General features: G+C 50.2%; 1 protein-coding gene across 5 annotated transcripts; it reads right to left on the reverse strand.

Moving 5' to 3' along the window:
- Nucleotides 1-27,868, reverse strand: TNIP2 (TNFAIP3 interacting protein 2). Of its 5 annotated transcripts, none has more exons than XM_089911410.1 (6): nt 27,764-27,868; nt 4,919-5,203; nt 3,000-3,089; nt 1,942-2,208; nt 1,725-1,844; nt 1-383 (listed from the first exon to the last, which is right to left on the reverse strand). In XM_089911410.1, the coding sequence occupies exons 2-6, from the start codon at nt 5,144-5,146 to the stop codon at nt 120-122; spliced, it is 969 nt and encodes a 322-aa protein (XP_089767536.1). In that variant the 5' UTR covers nt 5,147-5,203; nt 27,764-27,868; the 3' UTR covers nt 1-119. The 5 variants fall into 5 exon arrangements, 4 of the variants coding, with proteins under 4 accessions (XP_089767536.1, XP_022410516.2, XP_022410515.2 ...); XM_022554808.3 differs by lacking the exon at nt 27,764-27,868 and adding an exon at nt 26,665-27,036 and having other exon boundaries at nt 1,740-1,844; XM_022554807.3 differs by lacking the exon at nt 27,764-27,868 and adding an exon at nt 26,665-26,982.

Here is a 27,868-nt window from a genome sequence, read left to right on the forward strand (position 1 = left end):
GAATGCTCCCAACCCCACCTCTCCCTCCAGCCCCACCGGAAGCGCCCCCGGCCTGTCCTGGCGGCCCCGCGTCTCGCTGCTGCGTGCTGGGAGCGCCGCCGGGCCGCCGGCCAGCAGGCTCACTGGCAGCAGCCGGCCACGTGCCGGAAGAGCTCCTCCCCCTGTTCGTCGCTGAAGCACTGCAGGCAGTGAGGGCACTGAAGGTCCCCCTGGCCTCTCTGGGCCGCTCCAGGGCTCCCGCCCTCTGCAGGGAGCTCTGGCCGCTGGGATCCCGTCCCAGGCCTCCAGCCACCGGGTGCCACGAGCTCCGAAGCGTCAGTCTCCAAGTACCCGGGAGTTTTGCCCCCAGTGTGAATCCGGCAAGAACCTGGCTCTCGAGGATCCTGGAAAAAAGGCAAAGGGTCAGCTTACGAGGCTGGCCTCAGGCTCCAGCAACTAGAGATACACCTGCTGCACAGTGGGACGTGCACCTTCGCTCTGCCTGGTGCTGGGGCCCAAATGAGGACGTGCCCCATGAACAGCCTCCTGCCTGTGCTCACAGAGGAACAGGCCCGAGCTGGGGGGGGGCGGGGGGGGCGGCACTACCCCCAACCCCGACCCCCGCCGCGGCCCCAACAGACTCACCCCACACGCCGCCGTGCAGAGAGGGAGCCTGGCAAACTGCGTCCCTCCTGGGTGGGCGGGGGGGGGGGGGTGTCTCTAGAGGCAGCAGGGGTGCCCGTGGCACGGCCGACATGCTTGCCCCCGACGTCAGCCCCGAAGCGCCGTGACCCCCAGTGCTCATCACGCCTCGTGTGGGAGCCGCAGCCCACGCGGCGGGACCCTGGCTCCTGGCCCACAGCTTCACCACCACCCGCCCCGGGGTGTCGCCCAGGGGCCGAGCAGTGCTCCCAAGTGCTCCCAAAGCTCGACGGCCACAGGCCGCAGCTTGAAAGGGGCTCAGAGGCCACTCGGTGCACAGGCCCCGGGCCTCAGCAGGCCGGGCCACCCTTCTGTCCACCAGTGGGGTCCACAGCCACGCAGGATGGGGCACTGAGGATGGCTCCCACCAACCACGAAGGGTGGTTCCGGGGTAAGCTCGGCATCCCCGCCCCACCAGGGCGCTAGCCCCTCAGGAGGATGTGTATCGGGTGCTCTGGGCGGAACCAGGGAGGAGCAGGGAAGAGGTGTGTGGGCGCCCGGGTCCTGCAGTGAGAAACCGTCAGTTCCCACCCAGGCCCGGCCTCCCAAGAAGCACCCCCTGTGGCAGGGCGGCACGGAGCCCAGAGTGAGCTGCGGGGCCTGCCCGCCTGCACGGCCCGCCCGCCTGCACGGCCCATCTCCGTGCACGGGGGCTGTGAGCTGGGGGGCGCCAGCAGACGCCTGGAGCCTCAGGGGCTGCGTGTGTGTGACAGGGCGACCAGGGTCCCTGCCGCACAGCGAGGAGGGGACACACGTGCACGAAGCTCCCAGTAGGGAGCCCGAGGCCCAGGACGCGCCCTCTGGGTGCAGGACAGGCCCGACAGCCACCCCTGAGGTCACACGCCACCACGCCAACGTCCTCTACAGACACACACGGTACGACAGGGAGGTTTTCTGCCACCAGGCCCCAGGCACCGGGCACCGTGGCTCTGCCCGGAGCACAGAATCAGGGTCTCGGCAGACGCAGAAAGAGCTTGAAACCGATGAAAGAAACACGAAGAAAATGCCCAGCCTGGACTGGAGGAGATGGGCCTCCGTTCTACCTGTTTGCAGGGTACCTGGCGCTGCAGCAAGGCCACCCGTTCCTCCAACTCCTGGATCCTACTCTGAGCCCGCTCCCGGTCAACCCTCTCCAACGTGAAGTCGTCCTTGTACGCGAGGATCTGTGAGGAGACACTCAACCGTCAGACGGCAGCGCCGTTTCTGCACAGAGAAAGGCCCCCAGCGCCCCCCAGCACCCGGCCCCGGGGTGGGGGGCACCTGCTGCTCCAACATCTGCACCCGCTCCAGCGCGGCATCCCGGGCCCTCCTCGCGGCCTCCAGCTCCCGCCTCGCTTCTGCACAGTCGTTGATTTTCTCCTCCAGCTGTGTGTTGAGCCGGGAGATCTCCTTCCTCATCAGGTCGGGCGGGGAGGGCCTCTCGGGCTCGAGGGGGGCCTGCAGCCCTCTCAGCTGTGCGTGGAGTCCCCTCACGTACTCGTCCCTGCTGGCGTCGTAGCGCTGCCACTTGGCATTGAGGTCTTCCACCTAAGGAGGCCGGAACGCTCACGGTGGCAGCGGCCGAGAACCTGCTCTCAAGCCAACCTGAACTGTGAAGCTATTCACTAGCAACAAGGAGCAGAGTGAGTCTCCCCTTAAATGAAAGTTGCCTCAGGGGACCTCCCTGGTGGCACAGTGGTTAAGGATCTGCCTGCCAACGCAGGGGACACGGGTTCGAGCCCTGGTCCGGGAAGATCCCACGTGCCGCGGAGCAACTAAGCCCATGAGCCACAACTACTGAGCCTGCGCTCTAGAGCCCACGAGCCACAACTACTGAAGCCCGCGCGCGTAGAGCCCGTGCTCTGCAACAAGAGAAGCCACAGCAATGAGAAGCCCGCGCACAGCAACGAAGACCCAACGCAGCCAAAACTAAATACGTTAATTAATTAATTTAAAAAAAATAAAAGGAATGAAGGCCAAAAAAAAAAGAAGTCTCAGTTTGCTCTGTGCAGAGGGGACACTAGGACGTGGGCAACAATGGCCACAAACAACCACCGTAGACAGAAGCAGACTTGCTACAATTTCCCACCGTAAAAGCTATACTTGATAGTAATTCTTGTACCTCATTTATCCACATGTGAATTAACTTGGGGGCCGGAGAACGACAAGCGTGTTCTACACGTCCTTTTAGGCAAATATGTCGGGCCTATAGGGACTGCGCGTATCAGCCGAAGTGGCCTGAGGGCAGGGGCAACCCCTGGGCACAGCCGAGGAGAGGACCCTCATCTGCGGGCCGTGAGGGGAAAGTTCTTCCCGAGGGACATCTAACAGACACTCACGTGAGTCACCTTCTGCTTCAACAGTCGATTCTCCTCCCGTAACTTCTCAACAACCGCGTGGACAGAGCCGTCCCCATCTGCACACGCTGGCTGCGTAAGAAAGGAACGGAGAGCAGACACCGTGTCACCGAACGTGACTGTCGTGTGCGGCAAGAGGGTAGGAAGCCACACCTGGAGACCGAGGGTGCAGACGGTCACTGCAGCCCGCACTGCGGCAGGTGGGACGGGCCCCTTCCCGAAGGTGGGGGAGGGGTGGTCCTCGCCCCGCCCAAGCCCACCCCACGCTGGGGCCAAGCCTCGCTCAATCTTCTCATGCCTGAGACTTTCCATCATCACGGGAGTCGGGAGGGCAGGAAGCTTAATCTCACCGTCCGCCAGAGAACCTTCCAGCCCAGGGCCACAGGGCCGCCAGGAGCAGGCCCGGCCAGGGACCCGGCTCCCTCCCTCTGGGCCCACCACACTGTCGTGTCACGTCACGCAAGCAGGGTTGACCTCAGTGGTTCTGTACACGGTAGTCCACCCGTGCCTCACTCGGGGTCTCGGGACTCATGCCTGGAAACCCACGTGCCAAACCAGCCCTAATGGCGGTGGGCAGAGCTAGCCGAAAAGTCCATCTGAATCCTAGGAATTCAGTGCATTTAACAGTACGTACAGTGGGCTGTATGCTGGTGCCGTACTTTTGAGAATTCCCCTCGAATGACAAAGGAACTACATGTCCTAACCCAGCGGGCACCGGAAACCCCGGTGACTCAGCCGAGTCCAGGGCTGAGAAGTGACGCAGATGTAGAGCCTGTTAAGAGCTCCGGCCCCACCCCTGCCCAGGCCAAACACGACGTGCGGCTGTGTTCAAGTCCCCAGAGGGAAATGACACAGTGACTCAAAATCAGACGAGAACACAGCCTGCCCCCAGAGAGCACTGTGGTACCTGAAACGTGCCTGTGTGCTTTCTGAGGTTCCCTTTTCGTGGAATCCACCCGCGGAGACGGGCAGTTCTCAGACCGGTTCTCAGACCAAGGTTCTCCCCAGCGGGCTTCCCAGTGGAGCTGCTGCTAAGGGGCTGGAGGGCCTGTCCCCACCTCCCCCCACGTTTCTGAGTCATCCTGGTTGCAGCCTCTGAGGATCAGAGAACTGCCTGGAAAAGAGTAATCTGGGCTGGGCGGGGCAGGGTGTGCACTGCGTGGGATCAGACAGGCAGGGAAGGCGGCCTCGCCCCGTGCTCCCAACACCCCCAGCCAGGAGCCCCCTGACCTCCCAGGTAGGGAATTCCTGATGCTGAAACCACACTGTCCCCTCCCCGACCAGACCGCACACACAGCCACAGCCCAGCTCCACGCAGTCCTGTAGGCCGCCTGCCCCTGACCCCGGCCCCCGCCCGGCTCCCTCCCTGCTGGCCCCACCCTGCCTTCGGCCTGGCCAGGGGTCACAGCGCCAGGTACACAGAAGGGCTCCGTGTCCTCCCTTCACTGCAGGAGGGCCCCGGCGAGGACAGCCCTGCTGAGACACGTGGAGCCCTCCCCCGCCCCGGCCCGCCCGGCTGATTCCTCACCACCTGCGGCCTTTGGAGGCGCTGCCCCTCGCCCGCCTGCACGTGTGCCAGCACCTGCTCAGGACACCCCTCCCGCCCCTGCTCTGCCTGCTTCGTCCTCGGCGAAGGCTGACGAGACCACAGTGCCATCTCCCCACGAGGACCAGGGTCACCTGCAGGTCTGGGGGTGGCAGCTGGTGACGCAGGCCACCTGCTTCCCTGTCATGTTCTGCACCTCCCACCGTGCTAGAAGAAATCCCTGGATGGGCGGGCTTTGCTGCAACCCTCACTATGGAGAGCAGGGGGGGCCCTGGGCGCCCCCCGACCTCCGTGACGGCTGAGGGATCCTGCTGCACCTCGGTCCGCACCGTGGCGTGCTGACACCACAGCCTACCTCGGGGCTCCTCTCCCCCACGTCCCCCTTTGCGCGCTGGCGTGCATCCAGACACTGGGCCAGATGCTGGCACATGTGGGCGGTGGCGGCCAGGGTCCTGCGCAGCCGATGCGTCTCGTCGGCCAGGGAGCGGCACAGGACGTCGCTGGCGGCCAGGGCCCGCCCCGTCGGGGCCGCGCCTCTCCTCCGCAGGGCCACTGCCTTCCGCTCCCGCTCCGGCTGGCTCATCAGCGGCTGTGTCTCCCTCTCTTTTTCTTCTAGTTGCTCGGGAAGTCTTTCGATTTCCTAAGGGGCAGATTCAGAAGCACAGCTGATTTGACTGTAAGAAGCAATATCAGGAACAAACATTCCTAGAGCAGAAGAAAGTCCAGCACGGACACCCGTCAGTAGGTGATCAACGCGCTCACTTGGAGGTTGGCTTCTGAACGAATAATTAACTTTGGAGTTTTCAGCCCATAAAGTTCTAACTGAAACCTCATCTAAAATTCTATTTTCATGAGCAAACTCGTAATGTTAGATTTTACATCACCAAGTTACTAAGTGCGGCAATTCCGAGTACTTCTTGATGGGAAGGGTGGAAACTCCACTGCAGTGGGTAGCCCCCAAAGATATGCCCACGCCCTAACCCCCGGTACTTGGGAACGTGACTTTACTTAGAAATAGGGTCTGTGAAGATGCACTGAGCTAAAATGAAGTCATACTGGATTAGAATAGACCCTAATCCAATGACCGGTGTCCTCATAAGAAGGAGGAAACACGGACACAGATACAGAAGACGGCCGCACGTCGACAGAGGCAGAGACTGGAGTGATGTGTCCGCAAGCCAATGAAAACCAGGGATGCCGACAGCCACCGGAAGCCGAAAGACAAAAAGAAGGCCCCTCCCCCAGAGCCTCGGAGGGAGCACATCTCTGCCAGCAACACCCTGATTTGGGGCTTCTGGCCTCTAGAACACTGAAAGATGAAGCATCTGTTGTTGTAAACCACCCAGTTTATGGTACTTTGTTACAGCAGTTCTAGGAAACTAAGATACCCAACCCCAATTAATTTTTTTTAAAAAGTCCTTAAAATTACAATTTACTTCAAACCCAGCCTTAGTTTTGTGCTTTCCCATTTTCAAAGTAATCACCAGCATAAACAGTACATAAGGGAGGTGAAGCAGGATGAACCAGTCCATCCTACAAATGAAAAAACAGCTTCAGAAAAGTCAAGGTTGAGCCTGAGCTCCACGTGAGGAAGTGGCAGGAGAAGGATCTGGGCTCCACTCAGGGAGGCGCTCAAGCTCACCTCCTGCGTGCCCACGAGGAGGGATGGACCCCAGGAACCGAGAACCTTCTTAGCACAGTGGAATGGAATACAGGGCCAACATTACTAACGGAACCCTGAATTACTACTCTCTTAACCTGCTTTAAAATGAAAACATGTGCATGGTTATAAAAAATTCAAACATACAGAAGGAAAGCAAATGAAAACTTCAATTCCTTTCTCCCAGCAGCTCCTCTGCCCCCAGCTTCACTCGCCAGAGGCAACTACTCACTATTTGGGCACGGACCTTTCCAGAGTGTTTATAAGCATCTATAACACATGTACTTTTACACAAACGGATGCTACAACACGCTTTTCTCCTCCTCAGCAATATACCTTATTCCACAGCAGCACAGAACCTGCCTTGTTCTTTTCAACCACAGCCTGGAGCTTCACGACAGATTCCAGATTTACTGAACACACACCTCCAGCTGGCAGACATGTGGCTGCTTCCTTGTGCCCTTATGCAAATACAGCCACGGGATAAATGCCCAGAGGTCAGATGGCTGGGTTAAGACTGGGGTTAAGAAGTAATTGGTGGGGTGGACCTAGAGATTATCATAATAAATAAAGTCAGGAAGAGAAAGACAAATACCATATCATACCACTTTATATGTGGAATCTAAAATATGGCACAAGTGAACTTATCTACGAAACAGAAACAGACCCACAGACGTAGAGAGCAGACTCGTGGTGGCCAAGGGGGAGGGATGGATTGGGAGTTTGGGATTAGCAGGTGCACATTAGTATATAGAGAATGGGTAAACAACCAGGTCCTACTGTAGAGCACAGGGAACTATAGTCAGTATCCTGTGACAAACCGTAATGAAAGCGAATACACGAAAGAATGTGTATATGTATGTGTGTGCGTGTCACTGAATCACTTTGCTGTATAGTGGAAATTCATGCAACACTGTAAATTAACTATACCTCAACAAAATAAATTAATAAAACAATAAGTGGTGGACCTCAGGAACACAGCCAGTCTCCGGGTCCCAGCCTGGCTCCCTGGGCCCGCGCACATCCACGAGGCAAGGGCTGCTCCCCGCGCTCCTGCACCCAGACACCCCGTGCACCTGTGATAACCAATCCATGGATAAGCCCAGCATGTGACCGAATCACTCCAGCCAGGTGACCCAGAAAACATTCTGGAAACCTCTCCCTCTCTCAGGAAATTTTTTTTTTTTTTTTTGGCCGCACTGCGTGGCTTGCGGGATCTTAGTTCCCCGACCAGGGATCGAACCCAGGCACTTGGCAGTGAAAGCGCCGAGTCCTAACCACTGGACGCCCCCCAGGGAATTCCCTCAGGGAATGTTTAAGATTCCTCTCCTTCCCATTTTCCTTGGACTTCGCTCTAGAAATGAACAGAAAGAGAGAAAAGAAGAAAAACTGCAGTTAGAATGACCGGTTTGGCTCTCTTAGCAAAGGCCTAGAGGAAGAGGCTGTTCTAGATCTGCACTTCACAACAGGGACTCAAAACAGGAAAGAGCAGAGGCCTGGCAGATGGCGAGGCAGACCGTGAGGGCGGCGGGGGAGATGAGGAGGTCAGGCCCCGGCAAGTGGGAAATGTCCACCACCAAGTGCAGAAGAAGTAGCAGGACTGGTGATGACGGGTGTGACACATCACTGGGAATGAGCCCGTCAACTGGGACTTCCGCCCCAAGGCGTGTGGCGCTGGCACTCCATCACGCCATCACACCTCCCTGCCCTCGACTCACAGATGTCACAATCTCAGGGGTACCAGTCAAGCCAGGTGAGACCCACTCTTGGAAGGTCATTACTTTCATTTTTCCACCTTTTGGCCCCGACGACCTCACCCCTGAACCAAAGGAGGAGAAGAGGCCTCTCTCTGCAAGCTGGCCGGTCGGCATCCATACCTCCTCCCAGCAGACGACCCTTCAGCACCAGGCCGCACCTGCAGGACTGGGAAGGGTGAGCTGGGGGCCACCACACGTGGCCTTCTGAGCCTGTCCACATAGCTGGGGCTGCCGGCTGGTGCAAAGTCACTTGGTCTGGGTGAAGCCACGTCCACACAGTGCGATGGGGCATTTACAGAGCTGAGAACCAACTACAGCCTTCTTAGCATAAAATACCATAAACAGGAAAAAGAACGCCAAACCCCAACGAAAGCTCAGGCTCTCACTGCTGATTGTTTCCTGGCCTTGGATTTATTTGTTCTCTTTAAAAACTGGCCGCTTCTGAAGGCAGTGCCAGCTGGTCAAGGCCCCTGTCCCACGTCCTTACCGTGGAAAACGCAGCAGGAGCCCCTCCCTCCAGTGTCACAGATGCCAGGCCCGCCGCGGCCCACCCGTCGCCTGGACTCGTCTTCCCCTGCCAGCATCACAGCTCTGGGGTGGCCTTGTCACTACTGGTGGGATAGACATGCCACACTCCCCCGAGCTGGACCTAGTCGCCCTCCACAGTGGCTCAGAAGTGTACCTGGAGTAGACACGGATGGTAAAGAGAGACCTGCCCTGAGAGTGGACTTTCACTACATTTTAGAGTTATTCAAACCAAAAGCTGTGATTTCAGGGCTTCCCTGGTGGCGCAGTGGTTGAGAGTCCGCCTGCCGATGCAGGGGACACGGGTTCGTGCTCCGGTCCGGGAAGATCCCACATGCCGCGGAGCGGCTGGGCCCGTGAGCCATGGCCGCTGAGCCTGCGCGTCCGGAGCCTGTGCTCCACAACGGGAGAGGCCGCAACAGTGAGAGGCCCGCGTACCGCAAAAAAAAAAAAAAAAAAAAAAAGCTGTGATTTCAGCAGCGCAACAGAGAAACGTCTCTATCCTTCTCTTTGTCTGATACTGAAGTGTATTCAGAGTAAATACATGTTATGCACATAAAAGAGGTATTAATATATATACAAATACGTACAATACAAACACAGAAAGTCTGTAATACCAGTGAAGGCTGGTCTCCCATGGAATCATACATTTCACAGACTTCTAAGTCCCTACGATAACCGCACTGACGGCAGCAGCAGCAAATGCACCAACCATTCAGTCTCCACACATCCTACGAGACAGCTGCTATCACGTCTCCCATTCCACAGATGGGCAAACTGAGGCTCACGGGATCCAGGTGGCTGCTGGAGTGCCCAGGTAAGGAGGCAGTGGCACCCAAGCCTCGACACCTCCACCTACCACAGCTCCCTCGCACCCTCTGAGGCTGGGGGACTTCAAGCAACACCTCATTTCCGAGCATCTTTCCTTGCGGGTCAAACGGAGACAGGAAGAGAAACAATGGGGCAGAAGGTCCCTGGGCTTTGGGGGCTCATGGAGCTTCCCAAGGACACACTCTCTCGTCGCCACACCCCAGCCCTGGGTCCAGCCCAGCCCCATGAGGATCCCCAGTAAATGTCTGAGAAGAAGACTGGGGGGTACAATGGCCAGGACCTGGGCCCTGTTCTCAACCTGTTTACAACACAGAGACTGAAAAACACAAACACACAGCTGACTCTGGTGGTGAGATGAGTTGAATCGGAAGGACTCACAGGCCCTTATTGTCTGTCTTAAAAATCTTGTTTCAAACACCAGTTTAGAAATGATCTGGCTCTCACGGAGACTTGCTGGGTGGCAACATATACCATACTTGGGGCTGGCTTTTTCCCTCACCGCTGAGAAACTGGAGAGCTAGAGAAACCAAGGTAAGACCACCGGGAGGCGGCGCCCTGCACTGTAGGGCAGCCCAGCCCCGAAAAGGGCTGCCTGACCTGCCCTCCCCACCGCAGTGAGAGAGGCCCCAGGACCCTGGAGCCCCCAGGTTTGGGGCACTCGCTGCTTGCTCTGAAATTGGAGAGACACGTAATGGCTCATCTGGCTAAGTGCCCTTGTCCAATCAGTAACAGTTCTTAGGACACAGAACATAGACCACTGTTGTCAAAAAGCAAGGCCTGTCCTAGAATCCCGGCATTACACACACAGACGTGATGCACAGAAGTCAGCAAGTGGCCAAGGACCCCTGGGAGACCCTGTCACTGGGACCTAAACCCCATGGCTCCACTCTCAGGACACAAAAGTGTGAGGAATTCTATTAATAGTCTTGTGGCTCAACCTTAAAAATAAGAGGCGTAGGGCTTCCCTGGTGGCGCAGTGGTTCAGAGTCTGCCTGCCGATGCAGGGGACACGGGTTCGTGCCCCAGTCTGGGAGGATCCCACGTGCCGCGGAGCAGCTGGGCCCGTGAGCCATGGCCGCTGAGCCTGCGCGTCCGGAGCCTGTGCGCCGCAACGCGAGAGGCCACAACAGTGAGAGGCCCGCGTACCGCAAAAAAAAAAAAAAAAAAAGGAGGCATAGCCTCTTGGACTTCGTCCCTTTATTAGTCTGCTTGGGCTGCCGTAACAAAGTCCACAACCTAGGTAACTTAAAACAACAGAAATGTATCCTCTCACAGGTTAGAGGTCCAAAATCCAGGTGTCAGCAGGCCACGTGCCTTCCGGGACTCTAGGGAAGAATGCTTCCTCGTCTCTTCCAGCTTCTGCTGGTTGCTGGTAACCCTGGGCTTGTAGATGCCTCACTCCGATCTCTGCCCCCAACTTCACATGGCTGTCTTATAAGGACACCAGTCACTGGATTAGGGTCCACCCCAGGCCAGTATGACTTCATTTAAATTTATTACCCCTGCAAAGACCCTACTTCCAAATAAGGTCATAATCACAGGTTCCAGGTGGAAAGGAATCTGGGGGAGACACTCTCCAGCCCAGCACAGTCCTCTCCTCTCTACTTCCCGGGCAGCTCTCAGTGGCTGGCCATGTGCAGACTGCAGCCCAAGCCCATGGTTACCTTGAAACCAGCAGCTGAAGGGGGAGTGAGATAACAGGGGCAAGCAGGGAATTTAAGAAAAGTCAATTCACTGGGCCTTCTCCACAAGTGCCGTGCACTGAAGGTGTAGCGGGGGAGGCACTGATGAGGACGCAGCACACCTCCTCCCCACTGGAAGAGTGCAGGCGGGAGCAGGCAAACAGGTAGGACAAAAAGGAGCACGGCCTGGAAGGTTCTGGGAATATGGCAGAGGAGGGAGCACCGAGAATCTTCTCCTCACCTGAAAAACAGTGCACTGGCAGAAATCTGTCTAGTGTGACTGTTTTGGATCTCAAGTCCTAAAGACTTGCAACTTCCATATGAGCACTTGGACAGTAAATTGAGGTTAATTTCAGTCAATTTCAGCTCTTCCTACAGTAGCAGCTACCCATCCCACCCCTAGCCATGCCACTGGAGGCCATACACCTGTTTCTGGAACAGCCTACACACAGCTTGCAGGAGCCAAGGTGGGCAAAAAAGACCCTGTCCTCCAAATACTGGGTATCTGCTCTCACCTCTGCGTCCTGCTTCTGATCACAGAGGTATGGCCAAACAGGCAGGCGGCCATTGTTGCACCTCCCCCATTGCTATAGGACCCTCCCACTCCAGCTGAAGTGCTACTGGATTTAAAGGGCCAGTGCCCTTTCCTTCCCCTTTTAATTTTTCTTTTTCTGCTTCAGGGAGCCAGACATTAAAGATTATGATATTCAAAAGCAACTACATAAAAGGGGAAAACTTGAAAGTGACCACACATTCCCAGTTACAGTCTGAGAAAAACCTTAATTGATGCCTCAGGCTGATCCTTGGTACAGAGACAATCTACAACAAAGAAAAACAAAAACAGCAAATCCTAGGCAAGGAGAGTAATCTGATTTCCAGAGATACCACATTACTAGATCCAAACGTCCAGTTTTATTTATTTTAGATGTTGGGGGTAGGAGTTTATTAATTAATTTATTTATTTTTGCTGTGTTGGGTCTTTGTTTCTGTGCGAGGGCTTTCTCTAGTTGTGGCAAGCGGGGGCCACTCTTCATCGCGGTGCGTGGGCCTCTCACTATCGCGGCCTCTCTTGTTGCGGAGCACAGGCTCCAGACGCGCAGGCTCAGTAGTTGTGGCTCTCGGGCCTAGTTGCTCCGCGGCATGTGGGATCCTCCCAGACCAGGGCTCGAACCCATGTCCCCTGTATTAGCAGGCAGGTTCTCAACCACTGCGCCACCAGGGAATCACCCAAATGTCCAGTTTTAAACAAACAACAACAAAAAAAGCACAAGGCACTCAAAGACACAGGAAAATATGGCCCATTCAAAGGAAAAAAATCAACAGAAGCTGTCCCTGAAAAAGACCTGATGGTGGATCTTCTAGACAAGGACTCTAAAACAACCGTGTTAAAGATGCTCAGAAAACTAAAAGAAGATATGGAGAAAGTCAAGAAAGCAATGTAGGAATAAAATGGAAATACAAATAAAGAAATAGAAAACCTAAAAAGAAACCAAAAAAATTGTGGAGCTAAAAAGTACATTAACTGAAATTTTAAAATTCACTGGAGGTACTCAAAGGTAGATTTGATCAGTAGAAGAATCAGCAAACTTGAAAACAGGACAATGAAAATTATCAAGATTCAAGGAAAGTAAACAGAGCCTAAGGGTCCTGTGGGACACCATTAAGCAGACCAACATACACATTGTGGGAGTCCCAGAAGGAGAAGCGAGAGAGAGAGGGGTAGAAAGAATACTTGAAGAAATAATGGCTGGGGCTTCCCTGGTGGCGCAGTGGTTAAGAATCCGTCTGCCAATGCAGGGGACACGGGTTCAAGCCCTGGTCCGGGAAGATCCCACATGCCACAGAGCAACTAAGCCTATGCGCCACAACTACTGAGCCTGCACTCTAGAGCCTGTGAGCCACAACTACTGAGCCCATGCACTTAGAGCCTGTGCTCCACAACAAGAAGCCACAGCAATGAGAAGCCTGTGCACTGCAATGAAGACACAACACAGAAATAAATACATATAAATAAATAAGAAATAATGGTTGAAAACTTCCCAAATGTGATGAAAGACATGAATCTAAACATCCAAGAAGCTCAATAAACTCTAAGTACGATGAAGTCAAAAAGACCAAGACACATTATAATCAAACTTTAGAAAGCAAAAGATAAAAAGAGGAATCTTGAAAGAAGAGAGAAGCAACATGTCACATAGAAGAGATCCTTAATACGATTAGCAGATTTCTCATCAGACACTTTGGAAGCCAGAGGCAGTGGGCCTATATATTCAAGTGCTAAAAGAAAAAAAACAGCTGGGGACTTCCCTAGTGGTCCAGTGGTTAAGAATCTGCCTTCCAATGCAGGGGACGCAGGTTCGATACCTGGTCAGGGGACTAAGATCCCACATGCCGTGGGGCAACTAAGCCCACACGCAGCAACTACTGAGCCCATGTACTCTAGAGCCCGTGTGCCACAACTGGAGAGCCCACGTGCCACAACTACTGAGCCCACGCACTCTGGAGCCCGTGCACCACAACTAGGGAGAAGCCCACGTGCTGCAACTAGAGAAACCCGCATGTCGCAACTAGAGAAACCTGCACATCACAACTAGAGAAGCCCATACACTGCAACAAAGATCCCACGTGCTCCAACTAAGACCTGATGCAGCCAAATAAAATAAATAAATAAATACTTTAAAAAAGAAAAAATACTGTCAACCAAGAATCCTATATCCAGGGCTTCGCTGGTGGCGCAGTGGTTGAGAATCTGCCTGCCAATGCTGGGGATACGGGTTCGAGCCCTGGTCCGGGAAGATCCCACATGCCACAGAGCAACTGGGCCCGTGAGCCACAACTACTGAGCCTGCACGTCTGGAGCCTGTGCTCCGCAACAAGAGAGGCCACGACAGTGAGAGGCCTGCGCATCGCAATGAAGAGTGGCCTCTGCTTGCCACAACTAGAGAAAGCCATTGCACAGAAACAAAGACCCAACACGGCCAAAAAGAAAGACAGAAAGAAAGAAAGAATCCTATATCCAGCAAAACTGTCTTTCAAAAGCAAGGGAGAAATTAAGACATTCCCACATAAACCAAAGCTGAGGGAGTTTGTTACCACTAGACCTACCCTGCAAAAAATGCTCAAGGGAGCCCTGTAGAGTGAAATGAAATGACACTAACTCAAAGCACAGTAACTCAAAGCTATATGAAGAAATAAAGATGTCAATAAAGGTCAAGACTTGGGCAATTATAAAAGCTAGTATGATTGTAACAACAGTTTTTAACTCTTCTTTTTTGTTTTCCACATGATTTAAGAGACTAATATAAATATATATATATATATTTAAAAAATTTTTAGTCTACAAGTTAGTATTACTGTAATTTTGATTTGTAACTCCACACGTTATTTCCTACATAATTTAGGAGACTAATGCATATAAAAGATTAACTTATGTTTGAGGGCACACAATGTATGAAGATTTAATTCTGTGACATCAACAACCAAAAGGGGTGGGGTTTAGCTATAAGGGAGCAGGGGTTTTGTATGTTATTGAAATTAAGCTGGTATAAATTCAAATTAGAGTGTTACAACTTTCGGATGTTAAACGTAATTCGCATGGTAAACACAAAGAAAATAGTTACAGAATATACCCACAAAAAAATGAGAAAGGAATTTAAATATTTCACAATTTAAAAAATCAAACCTAAGACATAGTGGGGCTTCCCTGGTGGCACAGTGGTTGAGAGTCCGCCTGCCGATGCAGGGGACATGGGTTCGTGCCCCGGTCTGGGAAGATCCCACATGCCGCGGAGCAGCTGGGCCCGTGAGCCATGGCCGCTGGGCCTGCGCTCCGGAGCCTGTGCTCCGCAACGGGAGAGGCCACAACAGTGAGAGGCCCGCGTACCACAAAAAAAAAACAAAAAAAAAACATAAGACATAGTAATGCAGAAAATGAGAAACAAAAAAAGCTATACAGAAAACAAACAGCAAAATAACAAGTATTTCATCCATATCAGTAATTACTTTAAATGTAAGTGGATTAAAATCTCCAATTAAAAGACAGAGATTGGCAGTATGGATAAAAGCATATGATCCAACTACATGCTATATACAAGAGACTCACTTTAGATCCAAAGACATATATAGATTGAAAGTAAAAGGATGAGGACTTCCCTGGTGGCACAGTGGTTAAGAATCCTCCTGCCAATGCAGGGGACGTGGGTTTGATCCCTGGTCCAGGAAGATCCCACATGCCGCGGAGCAACTAAGCCCATGCACCACAACTACTGAGCCTGCGCTCTAGAGACTGTGAGCCACAACTACTGAAGCCCGTGCGCCTAGAGCCCGTGCTCCACAACAAGAGAAGCCACCACAATGAGAAGGCCATGCACTGCAACAAAGAGTAGCCCCTGCTCACCACAACTAGAGAAAAGCCCACGTGCAGCAATGAAGACCCAACGCAGCCAAAAATAAAATTTTAAAAATTTTAAAAATAAAGAAGAAAGCAGAAGGATGGAAAAATATTTACATTCCATGCAATTAGTAACTAAAAGCGAACAGGAGTAGCTATACTAATGTCAGACAAAATAGACTTTTTTTCAAAAAAGGCTACAAGAGACAAAAAAGGATGTTACACATTAATAAAAGTTTTAATACAGCAAGAAAATATAACCATTATATACACTGATGTACCTAATAACAGACAGGCAAAATATATGAAGCAAAAACTGACAGAACTGAAGGGAGAAATAGACAATCCTACAATAACAGCTGGAGACCTCAAAACCCTACTCTCAATGATAGAACAACCAAACAGAATATACGTAAGGAAATAGAGAACTTAACACAATAAATCAATTAGATCTAACAGACATCTACAGAACACTCTACCCAACAACATACACATTCTTCTCAAATGCACATGGGACATTTTCCAGGACAGACCATGTGTTAGGTTACATATTAAGTCTCAACAGATTTTAAAAGACTGACATCATACAAAGTATCTCCTCCCCAACCACAACAGAATGAAGTCAGAAATCAACAACAGAAGTAAAATGAAGATTCACAAAACTGTGGAAATTAGAAAACACACTCTTAAACCAATGGATCGAAGAAGAAATCACAAGGAAATTAGAAAATACTTAAAGGCAAATACTCAAAGTGAAAACACAGCATACCAAAACTTGCAGGATCCAGTGAAAGCAGTGTTAAGGGGGAAATCTAAAGATATAAAACTTACGGGCTTCCCTGGTGGCGCAGGGGTTGAGAGTCCACCTGCTGATGCGGGGGACGCGAGTTTGTGTCCCAGTCCGGGAGGATCCCACGTGCCGCGGAGCGGCTGGGCCTGTGAGCCATGGCCGCTGGGCCTGCGCGTCCGGAGCCTGTGCTCCACAGCGGGAGAGGCCACAGCAGTGAGAGGCCCGCGTACCGCAAATAAATAAATAAATAAATAAATATATATATATATATATATATATATATATATATATAAAACTTACATTTAAAAACAAGAAAAATCTCCAATCAACAACCTAACTTTACAACTTAAGGAACTAGAAAAAGAAGAAAAAACTAAACTCAAAGCTAGCAAAAGGAAGGAAGAATAAAGATTTGAGCAGAGACAAATGAAATAGAGAACAGAAAAACTATTAGAGAAATTGATGAAACCAAAAGTTGGTTCGTCAAAAAGATCAGCAAAATGGATAAACCTTTAGCTAGACAGACTACAAAAAGCAATACAGAAGATTCAAATTACTAAAATCAGAAATGCAAGTAGAGGGAATTCCCTGGCGGTCCAGCGGTTAGGACTCCACGCTTTCACTGCCCAGGGCCCGGGTTCAATTCCTGGTCAGGGAACTAAGATCCCACAAGCCACGTGGCATGGCCCAAAAAAAAAAAAAAGAAAAAGAAATGCAAGTAGAGACATTACTGACAATTCTACAAAAATAAAAATGATTATAAAATGAGTACTATGAACAACTGTACACCAGCAAATTGGATAACCTGGATGAAACAAATTCATAGAAACGTAACACCTACCAAGCCCAGCTCACAGAGAAATATAAAAACTGAAAAGACCTCTAACTAGTAAGGAAACTGAATCAGTAATTAAAAATCTCCCAACAACAACAAGTCCTGGAACTGATGGCTTCACCGGTGAATTCTATCAAACATTTAAAGAAGAATTAATACCAATTCTTCCTAAGCTGTTCCAAAAAAAATGAAGAGGAAGGAACACTTCCTAACTCATTCTATGAGGCCAGCATTACCCTGATACCAAAGCCAGACAAAGACACTACAACAAAACTACAGACCAATATCCCTTATGAATGTTGATGCAAAAATTCTCAATGAAATACTAGCGGGCAAATTCAATGGCATATTAAAAAGATTATACACCATGAACAAGTGGGATTTTTTTTCACAGACTGCAAGGGTGGTTAAACATACAAAACATGATCAATGGATGTTAACTAGACTTATTGCGGTAGTCATTTCACAATATATACAAATATTGAATCATTGTGCTGTACACTTAAAACTAATATAATGTTATATGTCAATTATAGCTAAAGGAAAAAAATAGCAGTTGACACTATGATACCGGTGTTCTGATTTGGAGACTGAAGTTGGCTTAGTTCCATACTTACACTATGTTCAGTATTTCCCCACTACACATCCCACCAGCACTTTTACAACCTGCTTCAAGCAGTGATCATGTATGTCCATGTATGATTCCACAATTTGAGGGCAAGAACTGGATATTGATCATCTTTGCATTCCCCTAGCCTAGTGGTTAACAGAATGTGCAATTAACAACTTTATAAGGTAGTAAAGGCCATCATAATTTGCCCCCAATCTAATTTTACAGCCGCTTCCTGTGTTATTCTCTACGCACTCTTCACTCTAATTACACTGAACTGACAACACTGCTACTGGTGCGACCCTGACAGTGTACACGTCGTTGTGAAATGAATGTACTATACTTACTGGGAGAAATGGAAAAATATAACCCATGATGCCTGCTTATACATATTCCCCTTACATACAGAGCACGCCCAGTAAATGCAAGCTCAGTAAATAAACACCTGAGTGGCTATGGTAGGTGACATTCACATCTTCTGAGTCCCCATTATGTGCATGAGATTATTATATATATACATATATACCTGTTAAATCATGTGTTCCTCACAACATCCCATACATCTGTCCTACGTCGTATTTTCCACAAAGGCAATGGATTATTTCTCCAATGTCTGTTTTCTCAACTAAGATGTAAGCTTCCTAAAGACAGGAATCCGCCTTTCTCGATCCTTTCTGCATTTCCAGGGCCTACCAAAACATCTGGCATACAACAGGCATTCAACAAATAACTACTGGCTGAATGAATGAATGAATAGCCCTATGAGCTATGTATTATTACTTCAGTTTTACTGATGACAAAACTAGAATACTAAATGACTGCCCAAATTAACATGGCTAAGAAAGTGGCAGAACCAGATTTCAGTGCACAGCTTCTCAACATTCAGTGTAATATTTGCTTTTCATTGGTGCCTAATAAAGAGCCAGTTTTGTTGCCCAAAGTAGTTCTACACATCCCTGTGAACTTCTCACAAGAAAATTTTAGCAAGCTTCATCATGGTTTCTTCTTAAAGACAGTGAAAAGGTAATACTAGATACGTGACTAAGGCTATCCTTGGCTTTTTAAAAGAATAAGAGGTGCAGCATATTTACCTTCTGGGCAGCTGTATAGAAGGTTCAGAGACCAATTTCAGCAAAGTGACTAGGCAATTCTTGAGCATCAGTTTCATTATGTATGATAGGCCTTGAATTATTTCCATCTGTACTTTGGTTCTACTTTCTATATGTTGCAAATTGATCATGTTCTTGACATTCCTAACTTTATCATTGGAGTCTCACTTATAGTATCTGAAGACAATTAGATAATTGTTGATAAATATCTAGTAAACAATAATGATATGAGGATGAGGCCTTCTGAGGGACATGAAGCACAATTTTGTGTTTGATGTTTGTTTTCTGTGACTCAGCATCAATCCCTTGGAATGAAATGAAAGTGATATTATTAAACTTTTCTAATCAGAAAATTTTTCACCAGATTTGTTCCACATAGATTTAGGTAATATACTGCTCTGCTGTGGTTAAGTTCACAAACGTATTTCATCAAAAAAAAAAAGGAAGGGAGGGATTGTTCAGTGTAATACACTACATTAACAGAATGACGGGGGAAAAACACGTGATCATATCAATCGATGCAGAAAGGCATTTGACAAAATTCAACACTTTTTCACAATAAAAACACACAACAAACTAGGAACAGAAGTAAACTACCTCCACATAACAAAAGCCATAAGAAAAACCCATAGCAAATATCATACCCCATAGTAAAAGACTGAAAGCTTTTCCTCTAAGATCAAGAACAAGACAAGGAGGACTTCCACTGGAGGGGGCATGGGTTCAATCCCTGGTCAGGGAACTAAGATCCTGCATGGCACAGCTGGGGGGAAAAAAAGAACAAGAAAAGGATATTGGCTTTCATCACTTCTATTCAACATAGCCCTGGAAGTTCTAGCCAGAGCAATTAGGCAAGAAAAAGAAATAAAACACATCCAAATAAGAAAGGAAGTAAAACGGTATCTGTTTTCAGGTGATATGCTCTCACATGGAGAAAACTCTTAAGATCACACACACACACACACATACACACAAACCTGCTGGAGAGAATAAATGAATTCAGCAATTGAGCAGAATACAAATCAACACATGAAAAACAGTTGTATTTCTATACAGTAACAATGAAGAATCTGCAAAAGAAATCACAAAAACAATTCTACTTACAATAGCATCAAAAAGAATAAAATACTTAGGAATTAATTTAATCAAGGAGCTGAAAGACTCGTACAATGAAAACTATGAAATACTACTAAAAGAAATTAAAGAAAACATAAATAAATAGAAACATATCCCATGTTCACAGATTGGAAAACTTAATATTGTTAAGATGTCAATATTATTCAAAGTGATCTACAAAGTCAATGCAATCCCTATCAAAATCCCAGGGAATTCTCTGGTGGTCCAGTGGTTAGGACTTGGCGTTTTCACTGCCGTGGCCCAGGTTCAATTCCTGGTTGGGGAACTAAGATCCCACAAGCTGTGCAGTGCAGCCAAAAAAAACCCCAAAAAACAAAAGCTCATTTTTTTTGCAGAAATAGAAGAACTCATCCTAAAATTCATATGGAATCTCAAAGGACCCCAAATAGCCAAAACAATCTTAGAAGGAAAAAAAACAAAAAAAAGAACAAAGCTGAAAGACTCACATTTCCTAATTTCAAAACTTCTACAAAGCCACAGTAATCAAAACACTGTGGCACTGACATAAAGACAAACATACAGACCAGAGAGACAGAATAGAGAGCCCAGAAATAAACCCTTGCATAGATAGTCAAATGGTTTTGACAAGGGTACCAAGACGATTCAGTGGGGAAAGGACAGTCTTTTTTAAAAATGGTGCTGGGAAAACTGGATATCCACATGCAAAAGAATGAAGTTGGACCCTTATCTAAACCATACATGAAAATTACCTCAAAATGGATCCAAGACTTAAATGTAAGACCTAAAACTACAAAACTCCTAGAAGAAACACAGGGCAAAAGCTTCATAACACAGGATTTGGCAGTGATTTCTTGGATATGGCACCCAAGGCACAGGTAACAAAAGAAAAAACAGACAAATTGGAAAGTTTTTTAATGAAAATAAAAATGAAAATTTTGCACATCAAAAGACAAGTAAAAGTAAAAAGGTAACCTACAGAATGAGATAAAATATTTACAAATCATATATCTGATAAGAATTAGTATCCAGAATGTAGAGTACTCATAAAATTCAACAACAAAATAACCCAATTCAAAAATGGGCAAAGGACTTGACATTTCTTCAGAGAAGATATACAAATGGCCAGTAAGCACATGAATTGATGCTCAACATCACTAATCATTATAGGGAATTGCAGATCAAAACTACAATCATTTTGTACTAAATTAGCATGCACCTATTAGGATGCCTTCTATCAAAAACACAGAAAATAACAATATTGGTGAGGATATGGAGAAATTTGAACCCTTGTGCACTGTCGGTGGGAATGTAAAGTGGTACAGCCATTGTGGAAAAACAGAATGGAAGTCCCTCAAAAAATTAAAAATAGAATTATTATATAATCCAGCAATTCCACTTCTGGGTATACACCCAAAAGAATTAAAAGCAGGATCTCGAAGAGATATTTGCACACCTATGCTCATAGCAGCAGTGATATTCATAAGAGCTAAAACATGGAAGCAACCCAAGTGTCCATCAACAGATGAGTAGATAAGCAAAATGTGGTATATACCTATAATGGAGTATTATTCAACCTTAAAAAGGAAGGAGATTCTGACACATGTTACAATATGGATGAACCTTGAGGACATCACACTAAGTGAAATAAACCAGTCGCAAAAAGACAAATACTGCATGATTCTACTTATAGGAGGTATCTACAGTAGTCAAAATCATAGAGACAGAGAGTAAAATGGTGGTTGCCAGTGGGGGGTGGGGAGGGGAGGGGTCGGTAGGGGACAAAGTAGGGAGGTGGGGAATTATGTTTAATGGTATAGAGTTTCAGTTGTACAAGATCAAAAGAGGTACGATGATATATGGTAAAAACAAACACACAATAAACACACAATACACACACACACACACACACACACACGCAAAACCTAATATAACCTACTGTAAAGAGTGTATGCTGTTCCACTTACAGAGAGCATGGCAGCATAGGGAAAGAAAAGCCACAAGTTGCTATATCAGGACCAAGCAGGGTCCATGAGGCTAGTCCCCAAGGCAGTGGTGAGATGGGGTTGAGCAGTTTCAGCCTGCACAACGAATCAGTGCCATCATTCCAGAAAATCTTAACTGGAAGAGCTTTGCAGAGTCATCCATTCAGGCCTCATGTTACAAATAAGGCAAGGTCTTGAGTCCCACTGTGGTGGCAAAAAAGACCAGAATTCTCAAGACTGATCTGGTCCCATCACACACTGGCTACACCTTGGCCACAGATGCACTGGTCACCTGGCAGTCCATCCACACCTGTGAGCCTCAGCATCCTCTTTGGGAGCCCTCGGTCCTCACCAATCCAGGGTCCCTGCTCCTAACCAGCTGGCGGACATGGCCACTGATGAGACCAACCCGTTGACCAATTCCTCTCATTGTTTTCACTCTGCACAGCTACTTCAGTGAATCCAGGGCCTCTGGGAGGTGATAAACATCTCCATTCTTCCCCAGGTTCTCTGACCAACCCCAGAAAGATGTAGGGGTAAGCAACAAATATTTAATTGCATAAGATATCAGATATTAAATTACTCCTGAAATAATTTAAAATCCTAAAGCATAACTTACATTGAGGGACTTCCCTGGTGGTGCAGTGGTTAGGAATCTGCCTGCCAATGCAGGGGACACCGGTTCGAGTCCTAGGCCGGGAAGATCTCAAATGCCATGGAGCAACTAAGCCCGTGCGCCACAACTACTGAGCCAGCGCTCTGGAGCCCATGAGCCACAACTACTGAAGCCTGCACGCTCTAGAGCCCGCATGCCGCAACTACTAAACCCTCATGCTGCAACTACTGAGGTCCACACTCCTAGACCCCGTGCTCTGCAACAAGAGAGGCCACTGCAACGAGAAGCCCGCGCACCGCAACGAAGAGTAGACCCCGCTCGCCACAACCAGAAAAAGCCCGCACGCAGCAACGAAGACCCAACGCAGACAGAAAAAAAAAAAACCTACGCTGAAAGGACCAGTAGTACTAGGATTACAGACCTGGCTCTGTCTGGGTTTTGGTTAGAGGCTCTGGGGCCACATGTCAACTGAGCACCAATGGCCACCAGACTGCAAGCAGAGTCCTGTTCTGGGTAGGATGTGCTCTGGTCCCCAATCTACACTCATCTATGGCTCCCGGTGTCCATGACACTAAGATCAGTGGTGCAGACCAGGTGACTTCCTTCTGCCCTGATGAGTAATAATCCATCTTGCCCAGGAAAAGGGAGAGAGCTGGAGCGAGGAAGACATCTGGCTTCTAAAGGCATTTAAAATGATGCAGATAAGAAAATATTGACATGATATTAAGTAAAACTGTATAGACAGCTTGAACTCAAACACGCCAAGTAGATACATACCCTATAGTTAAATGAAAGACAGGGAAGAGGCATGCCAAGAGATTATGCTCTGTGGTCATCTCTCTGTGGTGGGATTGTGGTGGTTATTCTATTCTTTATTCTTTCCTCTATATTTCAGATATTCAAAATTACTTTTATTAGAAGAAAAAAAGGCGTGCCTCTTTTTCACTCTAAAATCCGGCTGCAGGGTCAAGCCTGGAAGTGAAAATTGTCTTTTGCAGGCCTAATTCCTTTCCTGGGAAAACCCAGATAATAGCTATGCACCGAATGGGATAACAGACCAGAGTTCACCAAAATGTTTGGGGCACTTCCAAACTGTTGTAGAAAAATACTGTTACTCTCGCTCCTGATCTGGGTGTTTAATATTTCACACAGATAGACATAATATCGCTGACAAGGATACAAAGGAGGAAAAGTAAGGATTTAAGTCTATTATCAGACACTCTGGCAGGCTCCCGCTCTGTCACCACTCCCAGCAGGGCAGGAGTGTTACTACTGAAAGATACATTCACAGCTGGGGCTAAAGGAGATCCAGAACATAACTATGGCTCATGTGGCCCTGAACCCAACACAACACAAACACACCCAAGAACCCAACTCAGACACACACACCAGGAGCCTATACGCATGTCCTGCACACACACCCAGGCCCAATGTCTGCGCACACAATGCAGAACTCAACATGAACACACACTTACACAGAACCTTCCAGGTGCACACACGCCCCAAATACAAATAACATGCACACTCATCCCTAAGACCCAACACAGGCGCACACCCCTCAGAAAGGTACACACACCTTTCAGACCCAGCATGGACACGCGCACACCCCTGAGAGCCCAATGCAGGCACTCACACTCTTCAAGACCCAGCACGGCAACAGACCCCTCAGAAGTGATCACGCACACACATCCTTCAGAACCCAAAATGGGCACAAACTGAAGACCCAACACACGTGAACACACCCCTCAGAACCCAATTCAAGTGCTCACACACCTCATATACCACGCAGGTACACACGCCACAACCCAACACAGACACACAACCCTCAGACCCAAGACAGGCACACATTCCCCTCCTACCCAACATGGGAGCAGACCCCTCTGAACTCACCTGGTACACAACCATCAGTTTTAACACCAGCACACACACAACCCTCAAAACCATCAGAGACAGGCAACCTTCAGAACCCAACACACATACACACCTCTCAGAGTCCAAACAGGCACACATACCCTCAGAGCTCAAGACAGGCGTGCACACACACACACACACACACACCACTCAGAACCCAACATGGAGGCACACACCCTTCAGAAACCAGCGGGGTACACGCTCCTCAGACTCATACGGGAACACACTGCTCAGAACCCAACACATGCAGAGACGCCCTTCAGAACAGACACAGACACACACTCCTCAACACCCAACACAGATACACCACTGAGAACCACTCAGACACATAACCCACAGACACAACATGAACACACACACCCCTGAGAACCAACAAGGACTCCACTCCTCAGAACCAACATGGCACACCTTCCTCAACCGAACACGGATGCAAAAACTTGAGATCCAATATGTGCAACACACACTCAGACACGACATAGACACACACTCATCAACCCAACACAGAGACACACACCCCTCAGATCCAACACAGGCGCACACACGCCTCAGAACCAATACGAACAAATAAATACCCTTTATACCAAAAGTGGGCACACACCACTCAGAACCCAACTAGGAAACACAATCCTCAATGCCAACAAGCACACATATCCCTCAGACCCACCATGAACACACACCCATCAGAACCAACACAGACACACAACCCACAGACCCTAGTCAAACAAACACACCCCTCAGACTCCAACACACACAAACATACCTCAGAACCAACACAAACACATACCCCTTAGAATTAACATGGACACACATAACCCTCAAACACAACACAGGCACACAGCCCTCAGAACCAAAATGAGCACATAACCCTCAGAATCAACACATACACGCACGCCTCAACACAACTGGGGAAACACACCCTTCAGAACCCACCATGGGCGCAGACACAGCCCCAGACTCTACACAGGGGCACACACACAACTCAGACCCAACAGGGATAAACACATCCGGAATCAACACAGACACACACCCTTGAGAAGCCATACAGGCACAAACCTCTCAGAACTGAACACGGCAAGACACAGCCCTCAGACCTAACATGGGAGCAGATCACTCGGAAACCGATAATGACACACACCCGAGAACCAACGCGGACACAACAACCCTTAGACCCAGGTGCACAACCCCCTGGAACAGGAATGGGCATACACACCCTCCAGCGCCCAACGCAGAAACACACACTCCTCAGAACCAACGCAGAAATACACAGCCTTCAGAACCAAAACCGACAGGTACACCCCTGAGAACCGACAATGACAAAACAAGCCTCACACCCACACAGGCACACACAGCCCTCAGAACCCAACGTGACGAGCCCACACGACACTCAGAACCAACACGGACAGACACAACCCTCAGAAGCCAACGAGGGAGCAGACCCCTCTACATAACCCAAACACACACCCCTCAGAACCCACATGACACACAGCCCGTAACTAACACAAGTGCACAGACCCCTTAGAACCCAAGACAGGTGCAAAGCACAGCCTAGAACCCAACACGGGCACACACGCTCCTCAGAACCTTCGTGGACACACGACCAGCAGACCCTACACAGGCACACATACCCCTCCGAAGCTAACACACAAATACACACCTCAGAAATAACACAGACACACGCAACACTAAGAACCCAACATGGCCGCACCCACCCCTCAGACCCAACGTTGGACCAAACACACCCTTCATAACCAATATGGACACACACCCCTCAGACCCAACATGGTAACACCGCACACACACGAACACGCGCACACGCCCCTCAGATTCAACTCGACACACCTCCCTTATAACCGGAAAGGACACACAACCCTCGGACTGAACACTGGCACACACACCTCTCAGAACCCGAGGCAGCAATACACACCCCTTCAAACGCAACAAGGGTCAGACCCCTCAAAACCCAACAGGCACACACTCCTCACACCCAACACAAGCGCACAACCCCCTCAGAATTCAAACAGGCAGACAGCCCTCAGACCCAACGCGGGAGCAGACCCCTCGGAACACAACCCAGACACACACCCTCAGAACCCGACACGACACACTTACGCCTAACGCGGCGCGCACCCGCCCAGAACCCCCCAGACACAAACCGCTCAGACCCAACCAGACCACACAGCCCTCACGCCCGACGGGCACACACACTCCGGGGACACGGCGGGCACGCGGCCTGCGCGCCGAGGAAGCGTGCCTCGCGCGGCCCCCGTGCGGCCTCTCCGCCGCCTGCGCCCTCTCCGCCCCGCACCTGGCGCAGCGCGGCCTCCGCGGCGCCGCCGTCCCGCTGCCGCAGCTGCTCCCGGAAGCGCGCCACCTGCTCCAGCAGCGCGTCCACGAGCGACGGCGCCGTGTCCCCCTCGAGCGCGGCCAGACGGGCGCGGAGGCGCGCTATGAGGACGTCCCGGGCGGCCAGCTGGTCCTGCAGGCGCCTCAGGCTCTGCCCCGCCTCGTGGTACAGGCCGCAGAGCGCGGCAGCAGCGCGCGGGGCGCCCTCCCGCCCGCCGGACCCCGGGTTCCCAGACGACATGGCTGCGGGCCTGGCCGACAGGGCACTGACCACCGGCAACTTCCGCGCCGGGTCTGGGCGGGAGGCCCACCTTCCCGGAACTTTTCCCGGCGCGCCCCGCCCCCCGCGGAGATCCCGGGCCCGCCCGCCCCGCCGGAAGGCCAGGCCCCGCCCCCCCGCCGAAAGGCCAAGCCCCGCCCCCGCCGAGATGCCAGGCCCTGCCCGCCGCCGGGAACGTGGCCCCGCCCCAGTCCTATCCCGCCCGGGGCCCGCGGCCTCTCCGCCCGCGGGTGACTGGCGTGTCCCACCCGCCCCATCGCCTCGAGTCAGGGAGCTTTCGGAGACTCGGGCCCGGGCGAGGAGAGGGGTCAAACGGCCTGCGATGTAGTTACTGTTGGAAGGGAAAGAAGGGGCCAAAGACGACCCCAAGTGTTAGTCCCGAGCGTGGGTCCGAATCCCCGGGCTGCAGGCCGGCTGGCCACGCCGAGCACCAGGAAAACGGCGACCTTCCACGAGCTGAGCCCCGCATCCCCTCTCTAAGGTCGCAAGAACTATTCTTAGGGCGGAAGGCAGGAGGGAGCTGGCCCTTTCCCGTCCTCGTTTCTCCATCCCTTTCCTTCCCCCCCAGCTCCCCAGACCAACTCCGAGGGTTTTTCCGTGGCTCCACGGCTATTTTCTTTTTCAAAGTCTGAGTGTCCTCGGCAATGATGCCCAAGCACACCTGTGATCTTTCAAAGGTTCCCTCCCACAGACCCCTCTGCTGGCCCCTACCCAGAGCTGCCTTCCTCGCCAGATCCCCTGAGAGCAGCGTGGCGTTTTTTCCCATTTTTGTAACCCATACCAAGCTTGGGCTGAGCCCGGGGAGACACCCGCAGGCTGGTAGAATCAGACAAGTATAAGCGAAGACAGCTCACACTTCCTCCGCTGCAGAGGGAAGGTCAAAGGC

This window comes from Delphinapterus leucas, chromosome 5 (assembly GCF_059928025.1).
Source record: "Delphinapterus leucas isolate spDelLeu-1000000601 "Yukka" chromosome 5, BTC_Dleu_Yukka2, whole genome shotgun sequence".
Classification (NCBI taxonomy): Eukaryota; Metazoa; Chordata; class Mammalia; order Artiodactyla; family Monodontidae; genus Delphinapterus; species Delphinapterus leucas.